Source organism: Apis laboriosa, unplaced genomic scaffold (assembly GCF_014066325.1).
Source record: "Apis laboriosa isolate Shangri-la unplaced genomic scaffold, ASM1406632v1 scaffold71_cov137, whole genome shotgun sequence".
Taxonomy (NCBI): domain Eukaryota; kingdom Metazoa; phylum Arthropoda; class Insecta; order Hymenoptera; family Apidae; genus Apis; species Apis laboriosa.
The window spans coordinates 1,164,731-1,181,008 of NW_025224229.1; the positions used below are offsets into that span (position 1 = coordinate 1,164,731).

General features: G+C 18.2%; 1 protein-coding gene across 6 annotated transcripts in view; it reads left to right on the plus strand.

The window, feature by feature from the left end:
- Positions 1–16,278, plus strand: part of LOC122719224 (inositol-pentakisphosphate 2-kinase) — a 281,879-nt gene that overhangs the window by 234,963 nt on the left and 30,638 nt on the right. For all 6 annotated transcript variants that reach the window (XM_043944871.1, XM_043944873.1, XM_043944874.1 and 3 more), the window contains one exon: positions 7,629–7,833. In XM_043944871.1, coding sequence (XP_043800806.1) covers positions 7,629–7,833 — 205 coding nt within the window. The remainder of the gene's footprint in view (positions 1–7,628; positions 7,834–16,278) is intronic.

The window sequence follows — 16,278 nt, forward strand, 5'->3', positions numbered from 1 at the left end:
TAATAAGATATAAATATTATTATAATATATTATACAATAATGTTTTGATATTATACATAAAATATACAAAAATTGTTCAACAATATTTTCATACTACATGTACTTATTGTTTTCTACTTCAATTTTAAAAGAATCATAAATAAATCTTTTAGGTATAAAATATTCATAATTCAATATGAAAAGAAAATAAATTTTATATAATATAATAAATTCAATATTATTCTATAATTATAGACCATTTAAAATTATAGATTTATTCACTTGAAAAGATATAAAACTAATTATATGAATTTAAACACTTGTTGATACATATTTATATTTAACTTTTCTCGTTTGTTTAAAATCATATGAATTCTTATAAATAAAATAATTTTTATTTTTTTTAATAAAAAAAAAATTTATTTCTTAATAAAATATAACGTTTATACAAGATACTTTTGAAGAACTTTAAAAGCCAAACAAACACAAAATTGATATACAAAAATATCAATTAAGACTTATTTTTTACGTTATATATGTCGATTAAAATTTGCATTAGGTGAAGCGAAATAGTAAAATCGCTCTATTTTCGTTACATTATCATTGTATTTTATTCCCATCTTGCTTCATCTAATTTCAATGTCTTATAACTTAATAAATAAATCTTAACTGAAATTTTGATATACCAAATTTTATATTTTTTTTAATTTCTAAAATCAATTCTCCAAACAAATAATTCCATATATGGATACATACAAATTTACATAGTTATTGCAAAGATAGTAATGTATATTAAAAAGAAATATTTAAAGTACTTGGTAACTAAATACATGGATAAATAGTTATTAAAACAAATGTGAATGACGCACGAAAAACTTATAAGCCACGTCAGACGATAGAAGAGAACAATCGATCGATTAGACGCGTATGAAAGACAACAAACACCTGAGAAATTCACATGGATACCGCAAAATCAGATGTTCTAGATTTTATTTTTACTCGGATATATCGATATAGCTTACCTACATGAAGTTTTTAATCGATAATACGAAACTAGCTTACCGCTAAATTTTTATCTACTTCGATTGTGGTTAATCATTTGTGAGTTCTTAAAAATAAAAAGATAAGTTTATCGATAATACTGATAAATTCATCGACATTGTATGTATTCTTAAATATTAAATTATTATCAAATGATCTAAAACCAAAGAAGATGCTAATTGTCTTAACTTAAATCATTTTAAAAAATTTTTTTTTCATTAAGTTTAGAATTTAAAACCTATCAATTTTCGTTAAATTCGTATTATTCAATATTTTTTTTTTACTCATTTGTTTATTTTATTTATAATTTACAATATTTACAATATTTATTTATTTACAATATTTATAAAAAAAAATTTATATTAATGTTTCATAAATAAGATTTTCAAATTGAGTTACAAACGAATTATGCTTTTAAGTTTTTATACTTCCATTTATATTTTATCTAAATAATTAAATTAATAAACTAAATAATATTAAAAATTTAATAAAATATAAAAATTATTTTTGAACATCTATATCATATATAATAACATCATATGTAAATTAAATCATTTAAATATTTCTAAAATTCAATATAAACTATAATATAATATATAGTATAATTATTATTAAGATATAATAATTATATATCGAAAATAATATTTTAATAAATTTTATTAAATAATTTTTTATATAAATATTTTTGTTCCTATATAATATATACAAAATTAATTTAAATAGATAAATTCATCGTAGTGAATTCATACTTATTCACCAGTAATTTAAATAGATAATAATAAAACATATTTCTAAATTTCTCCAAATTTAAATGCAAAACGTAATGTGCACATTCTGCCTATATTTGTAAATATTTTACACACCTTATGTAAATTTTTAATTTTTCTAATTTATTTTCTTTTCTAATCTCTTACTAGGATAAAGATAATTTTCAAAAATTTAATTTAAAAAATCAATTTTATTTACTGCTTATTTACAAAATTATATGATATATGTACGTAATATGATATATATTATATAATAATGTTTATAAAATGTTTATATTTAAATTAAAAATCTTAAAAAGAAATGACTTTTAATCTTTTTATTTCTTGATATTTAAAATTTTGTTCAGTTTTTCAATAATCCAAACACTTTTATAATTTTTATAATTTTTTATTTGATTTGAAATAAATATTGCTTTTGATTTTCATTTTTAATAATTAATTTATTATAATTTTATATTCATTTAAAACAGATTAAAATTCTTTATTGATTGAAAAATATTTTTTATCAAAGAATTTTAAGTTATAATAAAAATATTCTTTTGTTTGTTAATAATTAAAATTTTATTTATTTTACATTATATGATCATGATTATTAAAATTTTATATCATAAAATTAAAACTGTATTATCTTTTTTTACTAATTATATATTTTTATTAATTATAAATTGCTACATTGATTATTATTTTATAAAAATTTTGTTTAATATTTTTAATAATTTTAAATACTTCAATAATATATATCAGAAACAATAATAATACTTTGACTTTTAAATATGATTATAGAAATTATTATCTTTACAATAAAAATTTTTATGCGAAAATTTTATTTATTTATCTCGATTTTAAAAATTAATATATTATAATATTTAATTTATAAATATAATATTATATATATATATAATAAAATAATATAAAATTAAANTAATAATAGAAGTTAATTTACTAGTTTTTAATACATTATATATAATAATATATTATAATATAGCAATAAATTGGAAAATCATATGATGAGTATGAAAAAAAAGAAAAATATGTAAAAATATATATTCTTAATTTAAATAATATATATAATATATATGAATGTATGAAAAAAAAAATGTTTCTCATGAAAACTCAAGGAATAAGTATATCGTTACAAGTATCTTGTGAATATTAATGATAGTCTATTGTATAATACAATATATTTCTTCTTAATAAGTTATCTATTAGATTGATGAAAATATTATATCAGTTTTTATAATTAATTCAGATTAAATCGAATAGTTATAATCGAATCTCAAAACTCAATTAACTCAATAAACGACTTAAAATTTTCGAATTTTCCAGATTTCATCTGATATTTTTGGATATGAAAAATTTGATATATTACAAAGATTTTGCTGAAAGATTATTATTTTTTCAATTGTAAAAGTTCAAAAATAAATTTGTAGCTATTATTTTTAATTCTCAGCATTCAAGACAATATCTTATATTGTTTATTTCTGTTAAGTTATAGAAACATTATTTTATTTTTTGAGATAAATTTAAACTTATAAAGATCAAATTATTCTAAATTCCAATTATAAGGATTAATTAATCTTAAAAATTATTCGAGTCAAAATAAGTTTACATTTTCATTTATAAAAATCAGACTATCCTAAATTATAAAAATAAAATAAATATATAAAATATATTAACCAAATAATATATATAATAATATATAAAATAAATATACCAAATAGTTGGTATTATAAATTTTTATTTATACAATTTTTCACAATAGAATAAAAAAAATGAATAAAATTGTAATCTTATAGACATTTTTATATTATAAAGATTCGAGTTACAAAACTTCGATTATATATAAAATAACCATAATTTCTTTTTGTAAAATTTCATTTTTTTCAGATAAATATGTGTTATAAAAATGAAGATATTATTATTCTTTTTTAAAGAATAAAATTCATTGCTATTATACCATCATTTGCAATTTAAATATTTTATATGTTCATCAGTTAAACAAAACAATATATTATAAATAATTGTACAATAATTATTAAAATTGATATATGATACTATTTCTAACTTTCAAAAGATCGTCCTAGAAATATTATCGATCATTACATGTAATCATATTTGTCTTTTATTCTTTTTAACATAGCAAAATATGAACTCGTTAGTGGAACGACTGGTTTCTCTGTGAAGTACGATGGTACGCACCGGTAATTAACGCCACGTTATTTAAGCAATTCACTGATAGTAATTAAAGCCTGCTGCGCAATGGAAATTGTGGTTTGCCGCAATATGAAATGCCGCGTGTCGACCTAATTTCAATCCGTTGACAAAGTCGACGACAACATCGAAATTTTTCGTTTCCTACGATATCTATTTTCGTAACGAGTTTTATATTTCAAAAATTTTTTTCATTTCATCAATTAGATCATCGAGATTCTTTTAGAAATTTCATATTTTGCTTCAAATAAATGTGAAAATATAATTTATAAATCAGAATACGATTAATCTTAATTTTCTTTATAATTTGTTACAATTTTTAACATCATTCGATTTTTAATTTCAATAATTTTCTTTAATTATAAAATTGTAATCTTGGAATCAAATTTAATAATAGATATGCTAAACAATAATAATTTATTTGCTTTTAAAAATCTGATTAAAAGATATTAAATTTTAAATTCAATTCTTTTTTAAGTAAAAAGATAAATAAATATGAATAAAACAATAAAAGGTTTTGATATTAAAATTATTGATAAAGGAAATTATAATTTATAATAATAAATATGTATTTATAATTAAAATATAAATATAATTCATATTTATAATTATATTAATCTAAAAATTAATTGATAAAATAAAATAAAATTAATTGATAAAATATTCATTATTATATTGCACATTATCTTTAAAAACTAGAATATAATTTTTAGAATATAGAATATAATATAAAATAGAAGATAAAGATGAATTACTTGATTTATATCTATAGTTATGAATTTTTTTATATCATTGATCTGCATATTTTCTTGAATATCACATTGTAACCGTTGATTCCGGTATTTATTTATTCCTGATAATAGATAATCAACCATGTCGTGTAAATATGCAAAACGTATGATCATTTATTGTTTTAACATACATTTACATATGTATATTTTTATCATATGTATACGTCACATTATCATTAATTTAAGAGAATGATTTTATTGAAAAATATTTATTGTATGATGAAAAAAAGCGTTTTATTTTTATAACAATTGAATAAAGATTTCGATTATGAAGTTTCTAGAATAAGATTTCTATAAAATTTCTATAATCTTTGAATGTTTTTGTAAAACTTCATGTACAATTTCAATTTATAAAAAATGTAACAGAATAATGTAAAAATATTTTGTATTCATAAAAATTCATAAAAATTATTTTAATAATACATTATTAAATAAATAAGTATTTATATAAAGCATTAATTATTTATACCAATTCTTTTGAAAAATATTCGTATAATCGAACGCATATTTATTTAATTTATAACTATACAAATTAAATCTAAAATTATATATTGAATAGAAGAAAATTACTGCTAATTTGAAATATATATTAATTCATTTTTTGAAAATTGAATATATTAATTCAAAATATTAATTCATTTTGAAAAAATATTTTGAAGTAATAATTTATATTTATAATAGATATTACATATATAATAAATATATCCTTTTATATGAAAAAAAAAACAAATATGTATAATATATAATATATAATTATATATGATGAATATAATTAAGAAAATTTATTATATTATATATTATATATTATTATATTGTGTAGATATTATTGGTGATAGATCAGATGATGACAATGTACTAAAGTTTTATCTTAAAATATCTTAGATTTATTTGGTTAATAATAATTTATTTATTTATTAAAAATTTATATACAATTTATATAAAAAATAATTACACAGAATATTATCAAAAAATATAATAACATAATTTACATATATTATATCTTTTGACCGCGAAAATTGCTAAATATAATAATTTATAATTCATATCAAATGGACTTAAACGCAACAATCTTGATCTCTTTAGCTATGCATATGCGCTTAGAACATGTCGAAAGAGGATTTGTGTTTATTTTATCTGTTCTATAATTTATGCAAATAACTTGATAGCATTTTAATTATTAGATATATAGTTAATGTGAGGCTAATAGTCGTTTGTTAGGAAAATTTTTTTTATCTTCTATATGGATATAAATTATAGAAAATGTTTCATATTTTTGTCTTCAGATTATCTTTCGAATTTATTCTAAAAATTATATTTCAAGTAAAATTAATATAATAATAAAAATAAATAAAATTATGTTTCGAGATAAACATAATTTATATAAATGAATTGTTTTCCTGATTTGAAAGATATAGAGAACATGAAAGTCAATTTTAAAAATTTTAAAAATAACAATCTATATTTTTTAATAAATCAATCGATGTAATTGATCATTTTCTGTAAGATATACTATTATGTTATTATAATAGAGAAATATCAATTTAGAAGATAATTAATTTTGTAAAAATTAAAGTATGGAGAATAAAGAAGAGGCAAAGCAGTTTTATAATTGCTTGCTTCATATCAACTTTATAAAATGAAATTAAAATATTTTATAAACTAGAAATATTTTATTATAATTAGCTTATTTTATATAATTAGATATTAGCTATGTTGATTAATTCGAAAATATTTAATTCTCTAATTAAAGATCGAATGTAAGATAAAAATTGTACAATTAGATATATATTTGATATAAATGAATAACATGAAAGTTTATGCATTTATATATTTTCAAAAATATTATAAAAATAAGTTATTCACTTTCTTTTTTTTTTAAGCTTATCTATGTTTGTTTAATATTATTATCGGGCTATTGTTCATTGTTGCTGTCATAATTTCGATATTAAAAAAATATTCAATTAATTACATCAACAATTTCTGATAAAATACAAATACAATTTTTTGATTAGTTTTTTATTATACATTCTTTACACACGTAGACATTTATAATGCATATTTTTAAATTCAAAAAATATTTCTTCAATCAATTTAATGAGATGTATCAGAATTGATTTATAATCAGTATTATATAATATATAATATTATAGTAATATATAATATATATTATTATTATATAATTATATAATTATAGTAATATATATATTTTGAATATCAAGAATTAACTTTTAAAAGAGAAAATAAAAAAGAATATATTAAAATCATTTAAAATAATAAATAATATCGTGTGTTTTTCATCTAGAAAAGACTCATTTATATCTTTAAAATATTAAAATATATTCTTGAAACATATTTTGGAATATTGATTAGTTCGAAAAATTGTTGCATTCAAATTTCAAATGGAACATATAGAACATATTATAGAACTCCATCAGCAATCATTTTTTATTTTTTGAAATATTGAAGTTCGAGAGCTAATTATATTTAAAAAATGCCATATATAATATTAATTGTCAATAATCTTAAATTAAAAATTTAAAAATTTATCAAAAGTTTTTTTTGTTTTTCAGTTTTAAAAGATTTATTATTTATACAAAAATTTCGTATTATTTTAAAATATTGTCTGATAATTTTTATTCGTAAATATTAATTTACGTTTTTTTTTTAATACTTACAAAATTTCTTAAAGAATTTTGAAACAACAAGATATAAAAAATTCTAAATTGCTGATGAAGATTTAAGAAATAATCGAATGTTCACTTTGAATTTTATATATAATTTTTCTTATTCATTAATTTGTTTTTTTTTTTTATTATTTCTTTGTTTTCATACGTTTCAGGAGCATAAAGTAATTCGATTCCGGAAATCGGTGCCGGACAATGTTTCACCGGATGATGGCAAACAACGAGCCGAACGTGAAGTGGAATTCGTTAGGTTTGTGGCTTCCTGCTTTTTGGGTCCATACACGCAAATCCCTGAGATTCTTCGTTACGATGCGAAAGATATTACTAAACTTTCAGAAGCCATTCGACCTCTTCGATCAGGTAACTTGTTTGAAATTATTTTATTTTAAAATTTTTATACGGAATATTATAAATACAATTTTGAAATTTCGTTTAAGTCGCCGTTAAATTTAACAAAGTTTTTATTGAGAATATATATATATTTAAAAAAAAAAAATCATATATTTGGAGAAAATTTACTATTTCGTAAAAAAAATTATATGTAATTTTATTCTATCTTATAATTTTATTCAAATTTCATTTACATAAAATAAATAATGAAATATTATTTAAAATAATTAAATATTACTTATTTAAAATTAATAAATATATGAAAAAAGAGAAAAAACACAAATAATATCTGATATAAAAAATTTTAATTTTACGAAATTTTATGATATCTCGATGAAGTGTATAACAATACTGTATTTTTAAAATAATTATGAAAAAATATAAAAAAATGTATTATTCTAGAATTTAAAAAAATATAGATTATAATATAAATTTTAAAACATAAAAATATTATACAAAAAATTAAATGTAATTTAAATATGTTTAGTAGTTGAATTTTGTTTTGTCAAATACATTTTTATAACAATATTTGAATTAATATAAATTTCGATATATATAGAATATTATCGAAGATAATATTATATATATAAGATAATATTAGATAAGATTAATAATTAGAATTAAAATATATATAAGATAAAATTATATTAAGTTTTTAGAAATATACAAAGAAGAAAAAATAAATATTATATTTATGTAAGAATTTCTCAGTAAAAATTTTCTCTCTTAAAAATTTTTTTTATCATATATTGTTTAAGTAATAAAAGAGAAACGAAAATAATAATTATAAAAATATTTAAAATATATATACATTATAAAAATATTTAATTATAAAAATATGTAAAATCAAATATATGATTAAAATTAAAATAATTTTTAATACCTTATAAAATATCTTTTTTTATACATGAAGCTTATATTGAAACTTGATATATTAAATAGAAATTGTTCGAAATTTAATAAATCATTATTTTTTGATAAAAATTCTTAATTTTTCTTTTAAATATATAGTAGTTTTTCGAATTTTTGATTCAATTCGTTTTATAATTTTTCAGAGATTCAAATTAATAATTTCTTTTGAAATATTTGGACAATTATAAATTCCGAAATATTATTAATAAAATTCATATAATTCATATAATTAGTGACTTTTATATGAGGATTTATCAGCAAAATAATCATTTAGAAAATATAAATGTATAAGTAAGCTGATCGGAAATTGCTATTTAAAAAGCATAAAATAGTTATTATGGAAGAGAACAATTGACGATCCGTTCATCAACGTTAACAGTGTTTACCGACGAGTCGATACCTACTTTACCATCAAATTTTTCTCACATAAAAATGATTTTATGACTTTTCGGATATGTTCGACACCAACACATAAATAAATTTACCTGTTTTCTTATTTTTATTCTATTTATTTTTTTATTTTATTAATGAATCTTTATCTAAAGAAGGTAATGAAGAAATAAATCAATTTTAACGGCAACTATTTCACGCTTATTTTTCATAATATTTCTACTAACTCCTAGATAAATAATTGCATTTTGGCTTTAAAGTTGTAAAAGAATATTCTGTAAAAATTTTTCACCGCTCAGAAAATTAGTTAATTTCTACTATTGTCTTTTTGTCTTTAAAATACCAATAAAATTTATATATTACAAGAAATAAAAGTTATAACTCTCATAAAATATAACTATAAATATCTTATTTATATATATATATATATATATATAATATATATATAAATATATATATATATATATACACACACATATATATATATAAATTATTAATAAATTGGAATATTTAAAATATTAATAATAATGTGATGTTTTCAAAAAATCGATTTTAGAGATCAAAACAATAATTTATATATAAAAATATCAATTGATACTTATTTATCATGACTATTATGAATATTTGAAATTCCATCAAATGAAGCAAAGTAGGAACAGAGTAATGAAATAGTATAATCAAATAAAGTAGTTTCATTTTGTTTTCATTCGATCAATTGATATTATTTATTAATATCAATTAATATTTTTATAATTATAACTTAATAAATACGCCTTAATCAACATTTTTGTCTATCATTTGTATTCGATATTTGTTTTAATTTTTAGAATTGATCCTCTAAAAATATTCTATGAATATACTTTATACATTGTAATTTATGTCAATCATTATTCAAAAGTTCATAATCTCAATAAAAATCTTTAAATTCAAATTTTAACTTTAAAAAAATATAAATTACATCATTATATAATATTACACAAAATAAAATAATATCAATGAAAGAAAAATATCATTATAATACAAATGTAATAACTATTATATTAATTCTCAGATTGATTGATCCTGTGTCGTTAGAGAATAATCAATTATTTTTTTAAATTTATTTTTTTTTTTTAAATATTTTTTTTTGTGTAATTTTTTAATATATAATTTTGATGCAACATAATTTTAATTCATTTCTTTTATTTTCAAAAATCATAAATTTTCTAATATTTTATTTTATCGCTAAATTTTTTATATCATTAATATCATTTTAAGTCTTCCAAAAAAATGTGAATGTTATATACATATATTCGAAAATCGATATTTTAAACAATTAGCATTAACTTATTATTCTATCGTATTATAAATTTGAAATTCTCAAATTTTAATTCTCATTTTTTATTAAATGATATTAAGAAAATTTTTTTTTTTTTTTTTTTTACTTTTTTATATAAAATTAAGAATAGTCGATTTTGCAAATGTTTGAGAAAATAGCTTTCTATAGAAACGCAGATGTCGACGCTGTCATTATTCGTGAAAACGACAGGTGTCAGACTGCGGTAACTTGCCTGAGACTTGCATATTTTTTCAACTTTCATTGATTGGTTAGGTAGAGCGCATTTTTTTCTACCACGTTTTACTTGTTGGCTGCACCTTTTCTTGCCAGAGAAAAATACAGGATATATATAAAAATCTTTTATTATATTGGAGTATTTCTGGTATCGATGAAATCTCACCCGTTATAACGGTGGTTTTTCGATTTTACTTCCGCTCATAAAAATTGAATATTTCTTGAAACTTGAGATATATATCATGCATACGATCAATATTTAGGATGAGAAAAGAAAGATAAGATATCTTCTTCTGAAAGATAATTCATATAATTGAATTATTTTTCATATTATTTTTTATACAAATTTTTTCTTTTACATTTATTTCGCATGTAAAAATTCTAATTTGTAAGTTTTTTTATTATAGATAATTTTTTTTATTTAAAACTTATGCATTTTCTAATTCATATCTATAGTATTCAACAAAATTAATAAATTTAATTAAAATTTTAATTTTAATTAAAATTTAATTAAAATTATTTAATAAAAATAAATTAATTTTCTATAATATATAATTTTAAAAATATTTGAATTATTGTATAATTATGTGGTATATACTTATTAATAAATGTTTTTTAAAATGTTACTTTTTAAGATATTTGTCGAAAATTTTATAGTTCATATTCATTTTTAATTTTATTCATAAATTATTTATTGTATAAAAAAATATTTAGACAGAAATTATTTTTGAGAAAGATATAATTTAATGTAATGTAATATAATCTATATAAATGAATATTATATACTATATTATATAATTAGTTTTTTTGTAAATGAACGCATAGATATTGCGTGAAAGTGATATTTTCTCAAATGGAATCATATAATTTTTAATACACTTTCTGATACAGCACAGTTATTCCTTGCAAAAAAATATCAAACTATTTATGTCGAGAACTCATTAATTTCAATTTTTTAAAACTTACATAGGCTTGACTTATAGAAAACAAAAAATGTGCGAAATAATATTTATCTATTTTTGCTTTTATGCTATCCTTGTCTTACATATATTAATTTTCATGAGTTAAAATATTTTATAAACAATTTTTTTTAGTAACATAAGTAACAATTTTCAAATAAAATAACGAGCTATATTAATTAATGCATTAAAAATTATATGATTTCATTAAAATAAAAATATTTAATCTTCATGTGACTTATGCATCCATCTACAAAAAGAAATAATTATATGCAGATTATATTTTCAAAAATATTCAATTTCTGTTTGAATACTTTTTTATCATAATTAAGTATGATTATTAAATTCTCACAGATTAAAATTGGATATCGAATATATAAATTTATCAATTACTATTAATTTAATACGATTTTATTTTATAATTCGAAATTTGATTAAATTTGATTAAATCAATAAACTTTGCTTTAAATTTGCATCATTATTATTTTATTTCAAAAATATAATAAATATTTTCTCAGACTTAAGTGCATTTCTATTTTTTTAAATTTATATATCAGTATGAATAATTGAAGATAAAAATTGGTATGTTTAACTTTTACGATTTTCATGTCTTATTGCATGACATACTTATTTATTCTAAAACAACTTATATTAAAATATAAAACTTTCATAAAATTTTTAAAATATATAACTTAATATTTTTACATAAGTTATCAATATATTTAATAAATATAAAATGTTAAATATTTTAGAAATAGAAATATTTTAGAATAAAAATGTTAATGGATAAGTATTCATGGATAAAATTTGTATGTAAATATTATTTTTCTTTAATTTTTCTATCCGCTACAATGTGATATCACCATTTAAAAAATATTTAAATATAAATTAAATTAAATATATTAAATATATATATATATATATATATATATATTATATATAAATTAAATATAAATTATATTTAAATATTAATTATATAATTATATAAATATTATATATAATAAATTTCAGGCTCATCTCATTGTATGCATAATATAATTCAAATTGAAGAGTTAATTTACATTAATCTACATTATATAATAATAGAATATTTTATAAAATTCGAAAAATGAATTTATCATAATGTAGATGAATATCACGATCAAAATAACATGTTACAAATATTAATGATATTATAGAAATCCAATGTAGAAACTTCTATAACAGAAACAATAAACGTATATTTGAATCATATCTCAATGGATATAGATTAACAAATCAGAAAATATAGAAAACATTTGTTATATTTTAATTTCTAAAAAGATTGATAAAAAAAAGAAATATTAATAAATATTTAAAAAATTGGTACTTATTTGAATTGGTATCAATTGGTAACAATTGAAAAAAACAAAAAAAAAATAAATAAAACAAAACATTGAAAAATTAAACAATTCTAAAATAATTAATATGCAGGATTTATCTTCCGGTGAAAATTTTTTAGATTTTCCAGTACATTCAAAAAAATAATAATATTGAAGAAATAGACAATATTGCACATGGGATACAGAGAATAATAGAATCATACATCAAAACATATGAATAAATTCGATGTTTGACTTATAAAAAATAATTTCATGGAGGATATTCAGAATTTTTGAATGTATATAAATAAGTAAGTGTGTAAATATTTTATGCAAAAAAAAGAAAAATAATTTTTCGTTTCAGACTAATATATATTTTTTAACTATATCATCACATTTTGAAATGTGTCATCTCATCCAGACATAAAATTTAATTATATTTTTTTTTTGATGGTATAAAAAATTTATAATTATTTTTATGTTTTATTCTTTAATATTATAAATCTATATATATTTACATTTTCAAATATATATTTTTTTGTTTAAATATTTTGTTAATTAAATAATTAAAATATGTTAGTTAACAATGTATTGTAAACTAACTATTTAAAACTATTTAAAAAATATAAATTGTCATATCTGGACTTATCCTATTTATACATGTCATTTGAAATTGTTTATCTTTTGGAATCAAAAACTAATAATTTTCCTATCAATTTAATATTAATCATTATAAGTATTATTTAAAATTAAATTTGATTAATTTTTTAAATTAAATTATTGGATATTGTTTTTTTTTTTTTTTTATCAAATTCTTTAAACCTGATTCTTTAATTACAAGAGAAAAAGCTTATATGTTCATTGTTAATTGCGTGTAATATTTTTTTCCGTTGCGATATATATTTTCAACGAAAGGATCACGTTTCTCCTCTTCTGCATATCTTTACTCACAATAATAATACTATTACGCTGTATTAAGTTATACAATATTATAAGTTATAAGTTATACACTGTTTTACATGTAAGATTACAACAGAGAGTATGACTTTTATATATCTACAATGTTGAGTTTCTGAATTTTTCTTTCTACGAAGAATGATCTAATAAAATAATATCACAATTTATAGTAGATAAATCTATCATATAGATGATAATCTAAAAAATAAATCTAAATATTTATATGCATTTTTTAGTAAAATTGCAAATTTTGAATAAAATGAATTTGATATCTTATATATTTTTATCGTTTTACAAACCAAGCTATTTCTCAATTGATACAAAAATATAATGTAAAATATAATGTGAGAATATTTTAAGTTACAAAAATTTTATTAAAAATTTAAATGAATAATACTAAGAAATTGTAATTTATAGACAAATAGATCAATGCGATAATATTTACGTTATTATTTATATTTAAAATCGTTATTATTTATATTTAAAATTTTATATTGTGTAAATTTTTTTTGAAATAGATTAATGAGATTTGAAATAGATTAATTCAATTTACATTATTTTAAATAGAAAAATTTAATTCGAAACTCAAACGACTTAAAAATCGAATCATCTCTTAAAATAAATTTGTTTAAAATTTGAAGGCTGAATTATATTATACAATACAAATATTCAATTATATTTTATTTTTTATTAGTAAATATACGAAACGTTCCATTTAAATCGATTTACTCGAATATCTGTCAAATTTTAATGAGATTAATTGATTTAATTATATAATTATAATATATAATTTATAATATATAATATATAATATATAATTTAATGATATAAAAAAATGTTTCAAATAAAAATTGAATGATTTTAAAAAACACATTAATTTTTTATTGCAATAATAGATGTAATTCGTTATTTCCTACAAAAAAATACCAGACTATTTCGAAAAATTTTTAGTTTAGGAAATATTTTAACTTGAAGTTTTTATAAAAGTTATTATATAAAAAACAAGGAGATATGATTTTGTTCTTAATCTCTCTTATAAACTTTACAAATTTCATGTTAAAATATTCGACATAAATAATTTAGTACTTTTTTGTAACAAGTTGCGATATCATACTGCGATAAAAATTAAATGATTCCATCCAAAAAATAAAAATTCAATTAATTCCAATTAAGAATTGAAAATTCTTTTATATATATTTTATATTTTTTATATATCTACAAAAAAATTAATGTCAAATTATGTGAAACCAGTCAACTTTTCTTTAAAATATTTTTTTCTATCGTTTAATATTTTGACAGATATTCGAGTGAAATATGAATTTAAATGGGCCATCTTATATATGAAAAACGAAATATAGGACACTCTGTATATGCGAAAAACATTCAATACTTATTATATAAATAAGAAATAAGACAAATAAAATATATAATATTTTCATTTGTAAATGATTATGTTTTCCATGAAAAGATTATTCATTAATATACCGTAAAACAGAACGGAAATAGTAATATAAAAATTAATGGCTGAAGGATCAAGGAAAATTTATGATGTATATTTCATGGAGGCTACTCATTGTCGACCCACACGGTAGCTACAGCTGTGCGTACTCGAAAGGATGACGACGACGTCGCCAGACACTCTCGAAAAGACATTAAGCTAAAGACATCGCACACACTCATTCATAGTATACATCTTCTGGAGTGGTTCATACCTTTTACGAAGGAACACACATGTGATCAGTCACTCCTACGAAAAGGGCACGACCCCAATGTAACATCCGTCGAGTTCTCCTTCGGGAAAGCTGATGCATAGCTTATTGAGTCACCTCCTTCGCCAGACGAGGTCATTTAAATACCGTTTTCTCGCGACCTGTTCTCTTTTCCCAAAAGTTAATTACCTTCTTCGAAATTTAAAATTTATTATGGGCTGTTGTTTTCTTTCGTTTTCAATTTTTATTTCCAGTTCGTTTACATTGATATTTTGTGTAAATTTTCTTGAAAATTTTATTTAGAGTATAATTTTCATTGATCGTTCTCTGGTATATTATATTATTTGTTTCTATAAATTCTAATAAGAATTTTGATTAAATTTTTAAAAAAATAATTTTGAAGAAAATTAAAAAACATGAAATATTTAAAGTTATTTTCATGTTGATGTTCTTAAAGAAGAAAATTATTTTACATATTAACATAATCGATTGCTTTACAAATATTGGATTAGATTTTAATTGTCGATTACTAAAAATATATAATATAAATTATAAATTAATTTCCTAATTAATTTTCCTAATTAATTTTCTTTTTT